The sequence below is a fragment of the Drosophila kikkawai genome, chromosome X, assembly GCF_030179895.1.
Source record: "Drosophila kikkawai strain 14028-0561.14 chromosome X, DkikHiC1v2, whole genome shotgun sequence".
Taxonomy (NCBI): domain Eukaryota; kingdom Metazoa; phylum Arthropoda; class Insecta; order Diptera; family Drosophilidae; genus Drosophila; species Drosophila kikkawai.
In genome coordinates, this window is record NC_091733.1 from 10472541 (window position 1) to 10489682 (window position 17142).

The 17142-nt window shown below is 44.0% G+C and overlaps 3 protein-coding genes across 4 annotated transcripts; 1 reads left to right on the forward strand and 2 right to left on the reverse strand.

Moving 5' to 3' along the window:
* The first annotated feature begins 9339 nt into the window (after nt 1-9339).
* LOC108083336 (nose resistant to fluoxetine protein 6) lies at nt 9340-11945 on the forward strand. The gene is made up of 8 exons (XM_017179080.1): nt 9340-9592; nt 9653-9998; nt 10166-10227; nt 10294-10603; nt 10662-10878; nt 10940-11127; nt 11190-11670; nt 11730-11945. Exons 1-8 carry the CDS (start codon nt 9340-9342, stop codon nt 11943-11945), a joined length of 2073 nt encoding a protein of 690 aa, XP_017034569.1.
* Nucleotides 11946-12024: 79 nt separating this feature from the next.
* LOC108083386 (uncharacterized) lies at nt 12025-13305 on the reverse strand. 2 transcript variants are annotated; one of them, XM_017179134.3, is made up of 5 exons: nt 13085-13305; nt 12873-13023; nt 12684-12822; nt 12484-12621; nt 12025-12360 (listed from the first exon to the last, which is right to left on the reverse strand). In XM_017179134.3, exons 1-5 carry the CDS (start codon nt 13195-13197, stop codon nt 12203-12205), a joined length of 699 nt encoding a protein of 232 aa, XP_017034623.1. In that variant the 5' UTR covers nt 13198-13305; the 3' UTR covers nt 12025-12202. The 2 variants fall into 2 exon arrangements, with proteins under 2 accessions (XP_017034623.1, XP_017034622.1); XM_017179133.3 differs by having other exon boundaries at nt 12676-12822; nt 13085-13304.
* A 1051-nt stretch (nt 13306-14356) lies between these two features.
* Nucleotides 14357-16922, reverse strand: LOC108083337 (nose resistant to fluoxetine protein 6-like). The gene is made up of 8 exons (XM_017179081.2): nt 16883-16922; nt 16595-16792; nt 16158-16530; nt 15705-16094; nt 15422-15638; nt 15175-15356; nt 14634-15105; nt 14357-14554 (listed from the first exon to the last, which is right to left on the reverse strand). The coding sequence occupies exons 1-8, from the start codon at nt 16920-16922 to the stop codon at nt 14357-14359; spliced, it is 2070 nt and encodes a 689-aa protein (XP_017034570.2).
* Between the last annotated feature and the right edge of the window lie 220 nt (nt 16923-17142).

The following is a 17142-nucleotide window of genomic DNA, read 5'->3' on the forward strand; positions in this document are numbered from 1 at the left end:
GCGACTGTGACCGGCACAGTGGGTCCAGTGTTCCCTTCACATTACAGTGGGTAGTAGGGGTAACTAAGGCAAGATGGTAAAAATATGGAGTAGAATCCAGTCATCGTGAATATAATTTTGAATAATTTAAGACAATTATCATCCCAGTGACTTGAGGTTTCGAGTCCTGTATAAAAATAAAGGAATACAAATGAAATCATACATCTATCTCGCTCATTATTACCACAGATGAAAAGTCCTGATTGGTGGGTTTGAGTCCTGTATAATATTAAGCTTTCAGTAGAGAATTTTCTAAAAATTAAAGATTAATTGGAAGACAAACATGCCATTTATTGGAAATGTAAATTAATATATTCCATCTATCTCGCTCTCATTGAGCTCAAATGACCAGTCCTGACTTGTATCCTCGCGTATCCTGTATAATATTTAGCCTTGAAGAGAGGATTTCCAAAAAATCTGAGTACAAGTAGAGGATAAACATTGAAGTAAATAAATTAAGAAAAAATAACTTTTTCTTATACATCGACCAGGATTCGATCCACTGTGCCGTCGAGGGGCTGTCACGATTTGCTCTCATAATAATATGAATTTCGATTTCAGTCGGACTGCGTCTGCGCCGCCTGTTGAATTTGATTTTCAATATATGTTTAATCATTTCCACAGTAATTAACAGAGCTGGCGCGCTCTGCACTGCCTTATATTTATTAGATTTTTTTTTTAAATTTTTGGCGCAACTCTGACTCGGACTGGGACTGGATCCGGACAATGGCAACCTCTCGCTTTCCATTCGTCGGGGGAAACCAGTCGACCGCTTGAGTTGCACAAAGATTTGATGGAAAAGCTGACGGTTGTCCGTGTTCTGTATGCAGATATATGTGGGGTATACATATATGTATTTGCGGGAACTGGTTGGTTCTCCGTCTCCGTCTCCAATATGATCTCGGACTGCTCCACCGTTGCCTTCTTTAACCTTGAGTCTGCGTCTTATCTCTTGCATAACCCAGAAATGAGGCTGACCGAACCAGTTCGGCCTCCCAGCCACTCCCCGTGGAAAGTGAAAATTCGTTTCGTTTTTCCATTTCCCACGACACGTAACCGTGGCTGCTGTCGCTGTCAGGCAATTTGTCCCAGATTGCACGCATTCAGCCAGCATTCAGGATATTCAATTAAACGTATCCGATGCTTGGCACGCAGAAAAAAGCAACGAAAGTGGGCTTCAAGTTACAAAATCCAACTATTGGAGGCCCCTTAATTAAAGGCAAAACTTTTACAACTGCCAGGAATTTGTAGAATTTTTTTTTTTTTTATTACAAAAAGAATGAATCGTTATCAGGAAATTTGTGTGATATCAGTGGATATAGGGTGCATTCAAATCAAGCTAAAGCAGACTCAGCTAGGTATTTTCCTCTGACTTGATCATTTTCCGAGCTGCAAGAAAATCAAATCAATTATTAAAAACCAGCCACAGCTCGGCGGGATCGAGGCTGGAGGAAATGGGCGGCATATGGCAATTAATCTAGACATTTATTTTAGCTTGGCAGCAGTTTGGAAAAGGCATCAGTTTTATACGGAACTTGGGCAGTTTTGGCTTACATATTGTGTACATTTTAAGCAGACCAATTATAATTAGCTGTATAAGTAAAAAATTGTATAAGTAAAAAATATGCTTATGCTGGTCGATATTTTTATACCCTTGCAGGGTATTATAATTTCAGTCAGAAGTTTGCAACGCAGTGAAGGAGACGTTTCCGACCCTATAAAGTATATATATTCTTGATCAGCATCAACAGCCGAGTCGATCTAGCCATGTCCGTCTGTCCGTCTGTCCGTCCGTCTGTCCGTCTGTCCGTCTGTCCGTCCGTCTGTCCGTTTCTACGCAAACTAGTCCCTCAGTTTTAAAGCTATCTGAATGAAACTTTGCATATAGTCTTCTATATACTCTCACTGCTATATATGTCGGAACGGGCCGGATCGGACGACTATATCATATAGCTGCCATACAAATGTTCAATAAATTTTTAGAAAAATAATTTTAACTTGGCTGTTTTTCAATATTATTCCATCATTTTTGAGATATAGCCTTTTTATATTATTCCAGAATTTTGGTAAAAATTTTATGAAAATCGGACCACTATATCTTATAGCTGCCATAGGAACGATCGGGAAATTAATCAAAAAAATCATAACTTCGTTGTTTTTCAACGTATTTTAATCTACTTTGACACATGAGCTTCTGGTATTATTTCAAAATTTTGGTAAAAATTTTATGACAATCGGACGACTATATCTTATAGCTGCCATAGGAACGATAGGGAAAGTAATAGAAAAAATTATAACTTCGTTGTTTTTCAATGTATTTTCATCTACTCTGAGATATGAGCTTTACTTATTATTATAGAATTTTGGTATACATTTTATGAAAGTCGGACAACTATATCATATAGCAGCCATAGAAGCGATCAGATGTAGAGAAAATGTAAAGCTGGGAATGTAAAACTGTAACTGTCAAACTGTAAACATAATAAGTATAGGTAAAATGGTATGTAACTCAGTTTAGTGTCTGTTTTCGGCATTATAATTTATGACATAAATATGAAAACCAATCTGCAAGGGTATACAAACTTCGGCGTGCCGAAGTTAGCTTTCTTTCTTGTTTTAGTTTGCTTTTTTAGAGATTATTCTAGAGTTTCAATTTTATTTGAATTGATTCAAGGCAGAAAAACTTGGGCGGCCTCTTTACTTATTTAATAAATATTTTGGAAAAACTTTGCTAACAAAATTCAGTCACCCTTTGAGTGCTCTTTTCTTTAAGCATTGGCAGCTCTCTTGACCATTTGGCAGCTGCCTGTGCCATCTTGGCCATGGATACTGGCCTACTTCACAGGGCTACGTGCCTCAAGGCTCTCTCGTCTTCGTTTTCGCTTTTGACTCTTGGCTAAAAGGAGAAATTCGGTTATCTAAACACGCTTAAATCGGCGCCTTAATCGGCGGCGAGTCGCGGGAGTCATTGACCGATACAGGTGAGGCACTGGTAGCCAAGGCCAAATACTTATGTATGGCCACAAGTCCTAGTTGTTAGTTAGTTCCATTCGGAAGTCTCAAATACCATCTACATATATGTGGCCATATTTACGGCCGATAATGATGGCCGCCCCAGCGATAGAAGCCACTACAAATCACAGCGGTGGAGTTAGTTTTTGTAAGGTTAATAACTCTGCATACTGAAATTAATTTTAATAAAATTGAACAATTTAATTTCAATAAAAATTAAATAAATTTAATTTAAATATTTATCTTTAATTTTATATCATTGTTTTTTATAAAATCCCCAACACAGAAATGCTTTAAGTATAATTCGAAAAAATGCCTTAGTTTTCAAATTATTAATAAATCTGCATTAAGGTTTTTTTAAGGAGAAAAGAAACAAGTAACTAAACAAATGATTAATAATACTCAACATTTTCATTTGTATTTTGTGATAAAGAAGCTCTAACTTATGAATTTAATGTTTTAAAATAAATAACAACCAGATTGTATATAGGAATTTTATAAAAAGTATGTTTCAAAGAAGGATACCATTCCTAAACAAGAAAGGAAGCTAACTTCGGCATGCCGAAGTTTGTATAGCCTTGCAGAAATTATTTCATTAGATTTTACCACTAACCATACAACATATAGACTGGTCATTTCATACAACGAAAATGGACGCAAAAATTTCTTAGCGTACGGTCCCATGTTAACAGTTTGCTGTTAGCGACAGACCGTCTGTTAGATTTTAGCTGTTAGCGACCCGTCCCATGTTAGCTGTCAGCTGTTAGCGTCAGGCCTTTACATGTATGCGTGTTCATGCATTCACGTACACGGGTGCATGTGTGCGATCATTTCATTTCGGGCCAGCAAGAATATTTGGTCTTTTGCTACTTTTCGCGCTAGGTACCCTAACAATATGGGCATATTCGCTATTGGGTTAATGATACAAATAATTTTATATGTTATAATATATTTCTTAATGTTTCAGCATTCATTTCATATTTGTTTACAATTCAATTCAGTGGCAGCAGTGAAATGTGTGGCATATATGTGCATATGTATTCGAATGAATAAAAATCCATCTACTGAGATAGGAACAGGGCATATTGGAGTCGGTGCTCGTGATCAGGGAACCGTGAAGGTTTACAAAAACAACGACGCAGGTAGAAAGCACATCGCTGCAATCTCGAGTTTGCGACCCAAGCGACCGAACTCGCACATCGTACCAAAAACAAGAACAATTTTAAAGGGAACTGCGAGGCTGGCGTTGACTTCTGCACTAAAGAAAAAAGTTTGGATTTCTTTTGTAGTCGTTTTTCTTTGGTGGACTTAAATTCACGCAAAAATGGCTGAAGTTATTGAAAGCTCCAATGAGATATTTCTTTTCAAAAATAATAATTTGGATCTGATGCAGTGCAATCGATTTTGACGAATTAATAAACAAATATACATTTTTGACCAATTAATAAACAAATATAATTAATTCTACTCAAAAAGTTTTTGTCAGTGTATTTCCTCTGCTCGCACATTCTGTGTGGCGCGTGAATGCCCTTTTCCTATCTCAGTAGATGGATTTTTATTCATTCGAATACATATGCACATATATGCAACACATTTCACTGCTGCCACTGAATTGAATTGTAAACAAATATGAAATGAATGCTGAAACATTAAGAAATATATTATAACATATAAAATTATTTGTATCATTAACCCAATAGCGAATATGCCCATATTGTTAGGGTACCTAGCGCGAAAAGTAGCAAAAGACCAAATATTCTTGCTGGCCCGAAATGAAATGATCGCACACATGCACCCGTGTACGTGAATGCATGAACACGCATACATGTAAAGGCCTGACGCTAACAGCTGACAGCTAACATGGGACGGGTCGCTAACAGCTAAAATCTAACAGACGGTCTGTCGCTAACAGCAAACTGTTAACATGGGACCGTACGCTAAGAAATTTTTGCGTCCATTTTCGTTGTATGAAATGACCAGTCTATATGTTGTATGGTTAGTGATTTTACCTATACTTATTATGTTTAGAGTTTGACAGTTACAGTTTTACATTCCCAGTTTTACATATTCTCTACATCTACCGATCGGTTTATATGGCAGCTATATGATATAGTTGTCTGATTTTCATAAAAGTTATCCCAAAATTCTGCACTAATAAAATAAGCTTATATCTCAGAGTAGATAAAAATAGGTTGAAAAACAACGAAGTTATAATTTTTTTCTATTAAAATCCCGATCGTTCCTATGGCAGCTATAAGATATAGTCGTCCGATTTTAATCAAATTTTTACGGAAATTCTAAAATAAAATGGCCATATCTAAATAATAGTGCAAAAATGTTGAAAAACAGCCAAGTTTCTAAAAATTTATCGAGCATTTGTATGGCACCTATATGATATAGTTGTTCGATCCGGCCCGTTCCGACATATATAGCAGTGAGAGTATATAGAAGACTATATGCAAAGTTTCATTCAGATAGCTTTAAAACTGAGGGACTAGTTTGCGTAGAAACGGACAGACGGACGGACGGACGGACGGACGGACGGACGGACAGACGGACATGCTGATCAAGAATATATATACTTTATAGGGTCGGAAACGTCTCCTTCACTGCGTTGCAAACTTCTGACTAAAATTATAATACCCTGCAAGGGTATAAAAAGTACACTTTCGCCTTATTAAGTGTGCCCATTTCCTGTGTAGCAAAGGAGCGAGTAAATTAACAAAAATTCACAAAAATTAGGAATATTGGAATACCTGACATAACTCATAAGATGGCCACAAAACACAATAATAATACCCTCAACCGTGGGCCAATAAACCCACATCCACTCGGCCTTGGCCCAAACCACACAAGGTAGCTAAGCTTCAGTCGTGTGATCCCCCACAGGTGGACATCAACCCCTCCAAAACAAAGCATAGACTAAAGCCGGAATTCAAGAAAGAGATTTTTAAAGAGATTTTTAGCTTTGAGAAATACTTTTCCCAGGGACTGTCTTGAATATATGTATAGTACACCATTGATATAATGACACTCTAAAGTCGACTTTTTAAACAATTGCTCGGTAATCATCGACGAACAGGGGTATATGTATTCCACCTGTCCCTCTATCTCTATCTTGAAAATGTTTTGCTCTCCACGTTTTTAACCCGTTCCGATGAGTAATGCCCATCCACGAAGTTGTTTTCGTTCTACGCATCACTATTTTGATAGTACAATCTGTAGTATGTAGTAGTGATCATGAGGTCACACTTTTCATTCATCGAGAACAGGTTCGTTTGCTGAAATAATTGTATTTTTGTTTTAAATTAAGGGGGAAAGTAGAAGTTGTAGAAGTTGAAATATACATTCGACTATAGATGTACCTATATTATAGAAAAAAAACTGAAAATTAAACAAAAAATTATAAATAATAAAATAAAGTATTATATCTAAAAATATTAAAATATATTTATAAATATATACATATAATAAAGGTGAAAGGTTGAATGTCCCAATTTAGATTTGAGGCCTCTTGTTGCACTAAAATTCCCAACTAGTTCTAGCCACAAAGTCTAGACCTACCTACACCCACTCTTATAGTAATCACCAGGTATCGCCTAGTCCAGTATGGTTCCCAACAGATTCGACATATTTTTCGGCAAAGTGCGTGACAATGCCGTTTCCGAGAGAGAGATCCAGCAGTGAAAGTGGTCCGCCTCAGACGCCTCGCTGGAGATCTCGGTTTCGTTTAGCCGCCCGTCCGGGAATACCTGGCCAACAGCCCCCCCAACACACTTCGAATTGATTGATGTAACCATCATTATTATGATATTGCGCAATAGGGCCCAGGTGAGTTAGAGACGCGCTCGCCCTTGCCAAGGGCGGCGCCGGGGATCAACGACCGGGCGTTATGAACTCTCCGGCCGTGAACCGCCGGATCTGTTACGGCCAGACGGAGAGAGAGAACGAGCCAAGGTGAGCCACTGCCACTAGTACTACACACGAATTTATTGGCCCGATTTGTAGTGGCTTCTATCGCCGTCGATCGCTTTGCTGCGCTATCGGTTGTTGGCCCCACGGCGAGTAGTGCAAAAAGTGTGGAGGAAATTCCCCGGAAAGCTATATAGCTTGGAATACAATGGAAATATAGTTTTAGATGGCTAAGGAGCTAAGATCTTCTTGAAAAAATAGCTGAAATTATTTCAATTCCTAGGCAAATATCTTAAGAAACAATGAAGATGGGCTTATTTTAGATAAGTATTGTTAAGATACTGTTACATAAGGTATCAATAATCCTTCTAATAAATCTTGTAGCTCCGCTTAGAAAAGTTATAGGATTTTTGTTTAGGTTTAGGAGTGTTATTACCGATATTCTACGTGTAAGTTGAGCTACAAATCGATACTTTGCTTGATATATTTTAGAGGAATGCAATCGGAAAAGAGAAATAGTCTTTTATTTATATATTTTTATATATTTTACATTTTCCTGATATTGATATTTTCAAATGAAATTCTATATTTATTTTTGTATATTTAAAAAATCTATATATATTTATTTTGAAGATATTTTCGATATGATATTAAGTGCGATATTGTTGTCCATATATAAAATGAAACTTTTTCTTTGAATGTACTATACCCACTTTGATTTTTGGTAACCTGTAAAAATCCTGTGAAAACTCATAATATTCTCCTGAAATGCTTCCAAGTTGATGATTTTCAAAGAATATATATAATATACATATAATATATGAAAAATATATGACGAATATACACTCATAAAAATGTTTGCCTAAAATCGCCCTTAAAAAGCCGCTTTTCGCCCGTGTATTTAGAAATTCGCCATAGAAAAGATTCCAAAGGCGAGTCGCTCTAGATTTGAGAAAATTTGCCCTAAATTTGAGGAAAGAATTTTTCCTAAATCTAGGGCGATTTTTCTTGAATGAAGAAACATTTTCTTGTTTATAAGGAGATTTGTCCTAAATATGGGAAAAATTTTCCTCAAATTGAAGGTGAATTTTTTCTTACATTTAGAAAGATTTTTCTTGAATGTAGAAAAATTGAAGGTAAGTTGCAATTGTTTGTTGTTGCTGCTGCTGTATTTGTAAATAAGCAATAATATTATTTTTGTTGTAAAAATATTGTTAATAAATTATTAATTATTAACAAAGGCGACCAAAATGCTAACACTTTTGGTGTTGCAAAAGAGACTTGCTCTTACTAAGTGTTGGCCGGCCACCGGCACCTCATGCCAGAGACGTTTGAACCAGTTGGGAATTGTATGCGCACGCGTGCGGAATTTGCCAAGGAATCCGCCATAGTTTTACGAAAAGTTGACCAGCAAAACAAAGAAAATTCTCCCGTAATTTAAGAAAATTCGCCCTTAATTAAAAAAAGAAAATGAACGAAGCAAATCCGAACATTTTGCCCTACATTTGATGAAAATATGTAAATTAACCCTAAAAAAGTGTATTTATGGCGGCTTGTCTTGATTTTACGGTGCCTTGCCTTAAATTCATGAAAACCTTTTCTTAATTCCAGAAAAATTTTCTAGGTTTAACGGCGTTTTTTTTTTATGGCGATTTTTCTTAAATCTAGAAAAATATTTTTATGAGTGTATTAGTAACTTATGAGTAGAATAAAATTAATATATAATATGAGAAATATTTGATCGATTTCAAGCACAAGATACATACCTCAGGAACTGACCAGAATAAATACCAAAAAAGTGCACTTAATGAGCCCCAGTGTTAACCCGGATTCCTCCAAACCCATCCCATCCCATTCCACCTCTCCTTCCGTGAACGACACACTTCGCTGGTCACGCGATGCTGGGAAGTCCCCAGTCCCACTGCCACTGCATCGCCGAAAAGAGTGCAATTAAGCCCGGGAGAGTGGATAAAAAGTTACTAGTTGCTCATCGTCACCCGTTGGCATTGAATCTAATTCGGAGCTATATCGGTCGACGACCCCAAAAAATGTTTGCCAGCGATCGTGATCGTGGAGATACCAAATACCGAAGCTGGCCAAGAGGCAGCGCGTCCAAGTTAAGGGATTCCAGATAGAGCGGTGCACGGCTCCGACTGCTGCAGCCGGAGAGCGCCGGCGATTAGAGAGCCGAACGACGGGAGGGAGAGAGCTGTGCTGCTCCGCTCCCGCTGTTACTGGTCATATCGCATCATTAAGAGCTCCCCCGAGCAGAGCCCTACTCGCCCGTATAAATATCACGGCCTCGTCACGGCCACAGCACTCCCGAAATTGCTTTGATCGAGCCCAGATCCCCCCAGAAACCCACACTATCCCCCCATGCTCATCCGGTTGTTCCTGCCACTGGCAGTGGTCTCCACCCTGCTTCTCCTTGGCCTGCCCGCGGTCAGTGGGTATAGCTCAAAGGACCTGCTCGTCTGGATGCAGGCCAGCAACCTGGGCTACCAGGTGCTCCAGCAGGCGGCGCTTAACGACAACAATCAATCCACGACGGCAGCCGAGGCAGCCTGTGTGGATGAAGTGCGTCTGCTTCTGAAGGCCGCGGAGGCCAAGTCCTTGCCCGCTCTAAGAGGTGAGTTCTTTGGGGGAGTGGGGTCAGTCTTCTGACAGTAAACCACCCTCTTCCTTGCAGTGCTCGATGCCTGGGGCAAGTTCCCGCAGGGCCTGCTCTATGGCCACTTCACCGACCTTGGCAACTACGAGTCCTGTATGAGCCCGAGCCACTCTGAATCCAAGTACTGCCTGAGCCACATCCAGTTCGATAGCCTGCTGCTGGAGGCCGCCGGTGCGGAGGCTCTCACCCTGAGCATTGGCACTTGTCTACCGGCCACCTGCTCGGCGGAGCAGCTTAACCGCTGGCTAAGGGGTCACCTACAGGAGCTCTTTGGACAAAACTCAACGGGAGTTGTGATGGTGGGCGAGCAGGACTGCTCGCTGGCCAGGAGAGAGCCCATGGGCGGCCTGGACTGGTTTGCTGTGTGAGTAAAAGTAAAAGAGGGGCACTCTTCCCACACACTTATGCAAGTTGTGAACGGCCACAAGGGCGTATACGTGATGCGTACACTTGTTTTTTTGAGTGGCAATGACATTGCTTGGCCAAGTGATTCTCTTGATGATGACTAATGCCTTACCTTCTACATTCCAGCTCGATCCTGATCCTTTTGGGCTTTGTGGTTCTCCTTGCCACCGTTCTGGACTATGGCAAAGGTAGGTTCTCCTGCCAAAATCCCCCTCGACTGCCTTAACCCTACCTTAACCCTGCTCTCTTTCCAGTTTCTGGCCAACTCCTCGGCGCTTTCTCGCTTCGCCAAAACCTGCCGCAGTTGCTGACCACCTCGAGCACACCCTCACCGCGGTTGATTCCCTGCCTGCATGGCATCCGCTGCCTGACCATCATCTGGATTATTCTAGGACATGGTTACATGTACCTGCTGCTGGCACCCACCGTGAACTCTTTGGAGATTGTGGCCTGGGCCAGGACACCCTTCTCTATGGTAATGCAGAGTGGAGCCGTCTCTGTGGACACCTTCTTCCTGCTGAGTGGCCTGCTCCTGGTGCTTTCCAGCCTGCGTGAGCTGGAGCGGTGAGTGGTAACCCCTGTACTTGAGCTCAAGATTAGTATACTTCTCCTCCTCCTGCAGCACAAAGGGTAGCTTGAATGTGCCGCTGATGTACCTTCACCGCCTGGTGCGGCTAACGCCTGTCCTGGCTTTGGCCGTGCTCCTCTTTATGACGCTCTTTCCCCGTTTGGACAATGGTCCGCTGTGGCAGCAGTTCACCAGCTCCTCGGAGCTCTGCAGCGACTCCTGGTGGGCCACGCTGCTTTATGTACAGAACTATGCGGCTCCTGGAAGGATGGTGAGTGGAGAGACTCCTCTGCCTGACCCAAAATGAAACCCTTTTTTGCCTCTCTTGACAGTGTCTGGGGCACTCCTGGTATTTGGCTGTGGACATGCAGCTGTATGTGCTTTCGCCCATTCTGCTGATTGCTCTTTACAAGTGGGGCAAGCGGGCTATTGGGGGCATCTTGCTGCTGATCCTGCTGCTCTTTGGCTGCGTCTTTAGCATTGTTATGCTGCGGCAGTTGCAGGTCTTTGACCGCCATGGGTGAGTACTCAAAGTGAATCTTTCCAGTCAGATCCGACTCAACCTGATCTTTCTCCTTGCAGCAACCTGGGTGCCGACAGTCCCGAAATGCGTCTCCTGTACTACACCACCCATGCCCGGGCCACGCCCTGGCTGATTGGACTCCTCTTTGGCTACTTCCTGCACCACCAGGGCAAGCAGGCCACCAAGATGGCAGCTGTGCCCCTCTGGCTGGCTCTGGCTTTGTGGGTGGTCTGCCTCAGCCTCCTCCTGGTGGTGATCTTCGCCGTGTTTCCTTACACTCAGGATGGAGCGGAGTCTATCTCGCCGCTGGCCGGCGCCTTCTATCTCTGCTGCAGCCGCATTGCCTGGCCTTTGGCTTTGTGCTGGCTCATCTGGGCCTGCCAAAATGGTTTGGCTCCGGTGATTGGTGACCTGCTGGGCTGGTCCTTCTGGCAGCCACTGTCCAAGCTCTCCTACTGCCTCTACATTTGGCATTTGCTCGTGGAGACGGTACATGTGGCGCGCAGCAAGACAAGTTTGCATTTCTCCAACTATGATGCTGTGAGTAGCTTCTATTGCCGACTGAACTTGAACCATAATTCATCCTTGCCTCCTTGCAGATCCTCCGCTTCTGGTCGGACTTTGGCATCACTCTTTTTGTGGCCCTGGTCATGTACTTATGCGTGGAGGTGCCGCTGGCTCGCCTCGAGATGCAGCTGTTGCGCAGGCGCAGCAAGCCGCAGCCACCGGCCAACTCCCAGCCAGCAGACCAGGCCCTCGAGGAGGTACCTGCTCCAGCCACAAGCATTTCCCGACAAAATCTAGTCGATCCGTAAAGGCCTGAGCTCGAAGTTCTAGGTTTATTATATGTGATTTCAACGTTCCTGTTTTTTCCTGATTTTTCAAAGACAAACATTAACAATAAAAGCATAAAATATATTTTAAAAATTTCCACACAACCAATTTGAATCCACCAACGAGAGTCCACTTTGTCCGAAAGTATTCCAAAAGTCGCTGCTAATCATGCCTTCCGGTTCCGGGAGTCCACTCAGAGTAAAAAAGGGAAACGATGGCCCTGTTGGACATCTTCCATTCAGACACCTCCAAGATCATGTCCAGCGTCCACACATAGCTCATGTATAGGGCAAAGAAGTTCAGATAGTACAGCTGCCCGATCAGTATGTAGTCTCCGGGGGCATCGTCGTGATAGAAGTGCGGCCTCCTGACGGAGGCGCCAAAGACAATCACGAACTGTGGGGCAGGGGAAGAGATTTCTTAAATAGATAAAAACAAAATAAATCATCTTCTTTCTTCAAAACTGAATTTAGTTTTTTTGTCATGAGTTCTTTTGGAGTTCTTAGGTTCATCACTCACCACATTCGACAGACACGTATAAATGATCATGCAGGGCAGCTCCACCATGGTGCGCTTCATCTCGGCGGTGACGATGATCCCGAAGCATGTCAGCACGAATATCCGTTCGCTCCACAGGATCACATTGTGCCGCGAGATCTGGGGATATACGCAGCCCGGTCAGGAATCATTAAATGCCGGGCAAAGACTTACAAAGAGACCCCTCTTGTGGTTGATTGCGATGTGGCCATAGGTCACGCTGATCACCATAATCAGGAGTGTAATGGCGGCGGATATCAGGAGGCAAAAGTACGGGGCACGCTTGGTGGGCTTCATAATGGAAATGGTGTTGATTTGGTACTGAAAAAAAAGGTGATAGGGTTATAAGTTCGATACCAATCACCACTCACCGTCCAGGCTCCAGCCAGGAACCGCACCCACTTTGGCTTGCTCACGATAATGCGGTAAAAGAACCCGTACAGCTGGATGGTCAGGAAGCTGACGAAGAACTGGGCCAGGCTGAGACCGTAGCGTGTCCCCAGCAGCTCGTTGAAGGTCTTGCTAAAGAGCAGAATATCCACCAGGATAATCAGGAACGATCACTACGCCTACTACCACTCACATCTCAATCACGGCAATCACCTGCATCTGCCCAATGATCAGCATCACGATGGTCACTCCGTAGGTGGGAACAGCCAGGCCCTTTTGCGGCGCTTCTGGCTGCTGCAACATCATTTTGGTACCGGTTTTGGCCGGATCTTGCTACTTATCTCCTTCGTAATTTGGTAAACACTCATAAAAAACGGAGTCTGTAAAATGGAGAGGCGGAAAAATAAATGCCAACTGATATCCACAGCCAGGGGGGACTTTTCCGACACCCATTTCTTGAGTCCTGAAAGCCAGGAATTCACTAAAAACTGATTGATTTTAATTATTATTCTATTTAAGGTTAAATAGGAACGGATTTTGAACTAACAAATACTTAATTTATAAAAAAATATACGTTTTAATAACAAACAAGAAAGGAAGCTAACTTCGGCACGCCGAAGTTTGTATACCCTTGCAGATTGGTTTCGATGTTTATATTATAGATTTAAATGCTGAAAAGACTCACAAAACAGTGTTTCATTACATTTTACCTATACTTATTATGTTTACAGTTTGACAGTTACAGTTTTACATTCCCAGCTTTACATATTTTATACATTTACCGATCGCTTCTATGGCAGCTATATGATATAATTGTCCGATTTTTATAAAATTTATACCAAAATTCTAGAATAATAAAAAAAGCTTATATTTTAGAGTAGATAAACATACGTTGAAAAACAACGAAGCTATAATTTTTTTCCTATTAATTTCCCGATCGTTCCTATGGCAGCTATATCATATAGTCGTCCGATTTTCATAAAATTTTTACCAAAATTCAGAAATAATATATAATGGCTACATCTAAAAAATTGTGCAAAAATATTGAAAAACAGCAAAGTTATAATATTTTTTCGAAAAATATATCGAACATTTGTATGGCAGCTATATGATATAGTCGTCCGATCCGGCCCGTTCCGACATATATAGCAGTGAGAGCATATAGAAGACTATATGCAAAGTTTCATTCAGATAGCTTTAAAACTGAGGGACTAGTTTGCGTAGAAACAGACAGACGGACAGACGGACAGACGGACAGACGGACAGATGGACAGATGGACAGACGGACAGACGGACAGACGGACAGACGGACAGACGGACAGACGGACATGGCTAGAACGACTCGGCTGTTGATGCTGCTCAAGAATATATATACTTTATAGGGTCGGAAACGTCTCCTTCACTGCGTTGCAAACTTCTGACTGAAATTATAATACCCTGCAAGGGTATAAAAATTAACTAATATTTAGGCTGCCTTCGAGGTAGCCCCTTCTGGGAGCTGCTCCTCCTGTTGCTCCTTTGTCACGGCCTGAGCCTGCTTTGCCGGACTCCTTCGACTGGGCATTAGCAGCCCCTCCAGTCCTCCCAGCGGAGCCTCTACGACGACGTACATCACATAGGACATGACGAGGGTGAAGCCAAAGGTGGCCCAGAACCCGCACATCTGTGGCAAAAGAAAATCGGATTGCAAAGCATTAGTAGTCATCCCACTTCCTGCTTCCTTTTGGATCCCCTACACTTACCACGTCGTAATCCGAGAAGTAAATGTTCGATCTCACACGCCTGTGGTTCACCTCCTGGATGAAGATGTGCCAGACGTAGGCGGAGTAGGAGAGCCTGGACAGCGACTGCCACAGGGGCGAGGAAAGAAAGCTGTTGGCCAGGCCTCCGTATCCCTGGACGCAGGCAAAGACCACCCAGCAGAGGGCCAGGGGCCAGCCGATGCGGGTCAGGGTGTAGTAGAGCGCTCCCTCCAGCACCGTGGGCGAGGGACCCAGCAGCTTTGCGTACGAAAACATGGCGAAGAGCGAGGTGAAGATCATTGCCAGGCAGAGCAGCCATCCGGTCCACACGGCCAGCCCATTGAGGCGCAACTGCTTGCCGCGGACCAGGTGCATGAAGTAGCCAAACAGGGTGCCCACCAACCAGGGAGCTGCATGCGTGTGAGTGGCAGCATATAGCTTCTTCTGCACCTCAGGATCTTGGCCGCCATTTCTATGGTGAACAAAGAGAGCGATTAGTAAGTGTGCGCAAATAACATTGGCTATCAAGACGAGAGCTCACTTAGCAAGGATTCCGTAGTCGTTGGTCATGATGGTGGCAAAGAGGCAGGCGGAGAGCAGCAGCATGACCAGGAGGATGGCTGCGGCGCCCTTCTTGCCCCACTTGTAGAGCCCTATCAGCAGGATGGGCGCCAGGACGTATAGTTGCATGTCCACGGCCAGGTACCAGGTGTGTCCAAGGCACTGAAAATCCAAACTCAATGTGGATTACATTGCGAAATCCAATATATAACCAGTGTCCAACTCACCGTATCATTGGTGGCATAGTTCTGCACGTAGAGCAGTGTCCAGTACCAGGTCCTCCTGCACACGGAGTAGTCAAAGAAGCCCACATCGTCGGACACTGGCCCGGCGACCAGGAGCGGCAGCATCTTCATGTAGACGAGGATGGCCACGGCCACGATGGGAGTGAGGCGCAGGTAGCGGTGCAGGTACATCAAAAGCACATTCAGCCTGCCCTTGCTCCTGTGGAAAAACAAAGAGGAATCTAGATACAAAGAGGCCCCATGGGATTCCATATGCCACACTCACTTGTCCAGGGTGCGGAGGCCAATCACCACGAGCAAGAAACCACAGAGGAAGAAGAACGTGTCCACCGAAAAGGGAGCGAAGAGGATGAAGCTGGAGTAGGGCTTGGACATCCAACGCAAGCTGTACTGCTGGTTGACGGACAGCGCTTTCAAGTACATGACGTACTCGTGACCCAGTACCACCCAGATCAGGGACAGGCAGCGCATGCCGTTGAGGCACTGGATCACATTGGGAGTCGCCTTGGGGTCCACGATGGCGAACAGCTCGCGGGAAGTGGCACGGGCCGAGAAGACCTTCACCAGCCGGGGAAGCTTGCCCTGATCCGGGCACAGGAAGTAGTCGTAGAGAGTGCACAGTGCCACCACGGCACAGAAGATGGACAGGAACACACTGGCGGAGGCGTAGGTCAGGGTCAGTCTGGGTGAGGAAGAGAGGAGGATCAGAGATACTCACATGGTGAAGATGGTGAGACCGTCGAGGGGATCGCTCTCGCTGGTCTGGCAGGACTGTTCGTTGATGTAAAAGAACTTGTCGAGGCCGCCGGTGCCCAGGAGACGCTGGAGGAGCTGCTTCAGGAAGACCTCCATGGTCTCGGCAGAACAGGAGGAGGGAAAGCAAACGGCGGTTTTCATGTTGGTTACCGCCAAGAGTTCGGAATTGAAGCCCAGCCACTTGGCGACGGGTAGTTCCAGGAAGCAATATTTCCCTTTGATGTGGTGCGTCTCGGTGATGGTTCCGTCTACACGAAGGCACTCCTCGTAGTTGCCCATGTCGACGCGGTTGCCGCTCAAGTAGCCCGAGGGCTTGTTGCCCCACGAGTCCAGCACTGCATTCGGGGAAATCGTTGACTTGGGGACAGGATGAAGTCTTTATTTGAGGGTTTCACTCACTGCTAAGAGCCCACAGCTTGGGCGAGGCCAGGCTCCCCATGAACTGGGCCAAGTCCGCCAGGCACACCAGATCCTGCTGGTTAAGGCGTCCATCTAGGAGATGGAGATCCGAGGCAGAAATGTTGCGAAACTGGCGGTAGAACTCGGGACCCAGGGAGGGCAACTCCAGGAGCCGTTGGAATGGCGGTGATAGGTGTCCTCCATTGGGATCGTGCGGGTCGGGAGAGTGGCTTGCGCCACCGCCGTCAGGCAAATGAGAAGGAAGTTAGTTCTAGACGCCGTGCTGACCATCGTGCGAATGCTCCCTATTCGGCGCACAGTGCTCCATTTATATGGCCAGTTGGAACTTGACGTATTCCCCCGAAGACTCCTTATCTGAGGCGTTACTACGAACTGATTGCTGATCAAGATCTCCCAGCCGCAGCTATGCGGTGTATTTTTATAGCGACAGTCATGGTCATAGCCAAAAGCGTAGCCAATGTCAATCCATGACGGGTGAACTTGAGTCTGCGAGATACGACTAATATCTTTTAAAAGGTTCGAGGAAA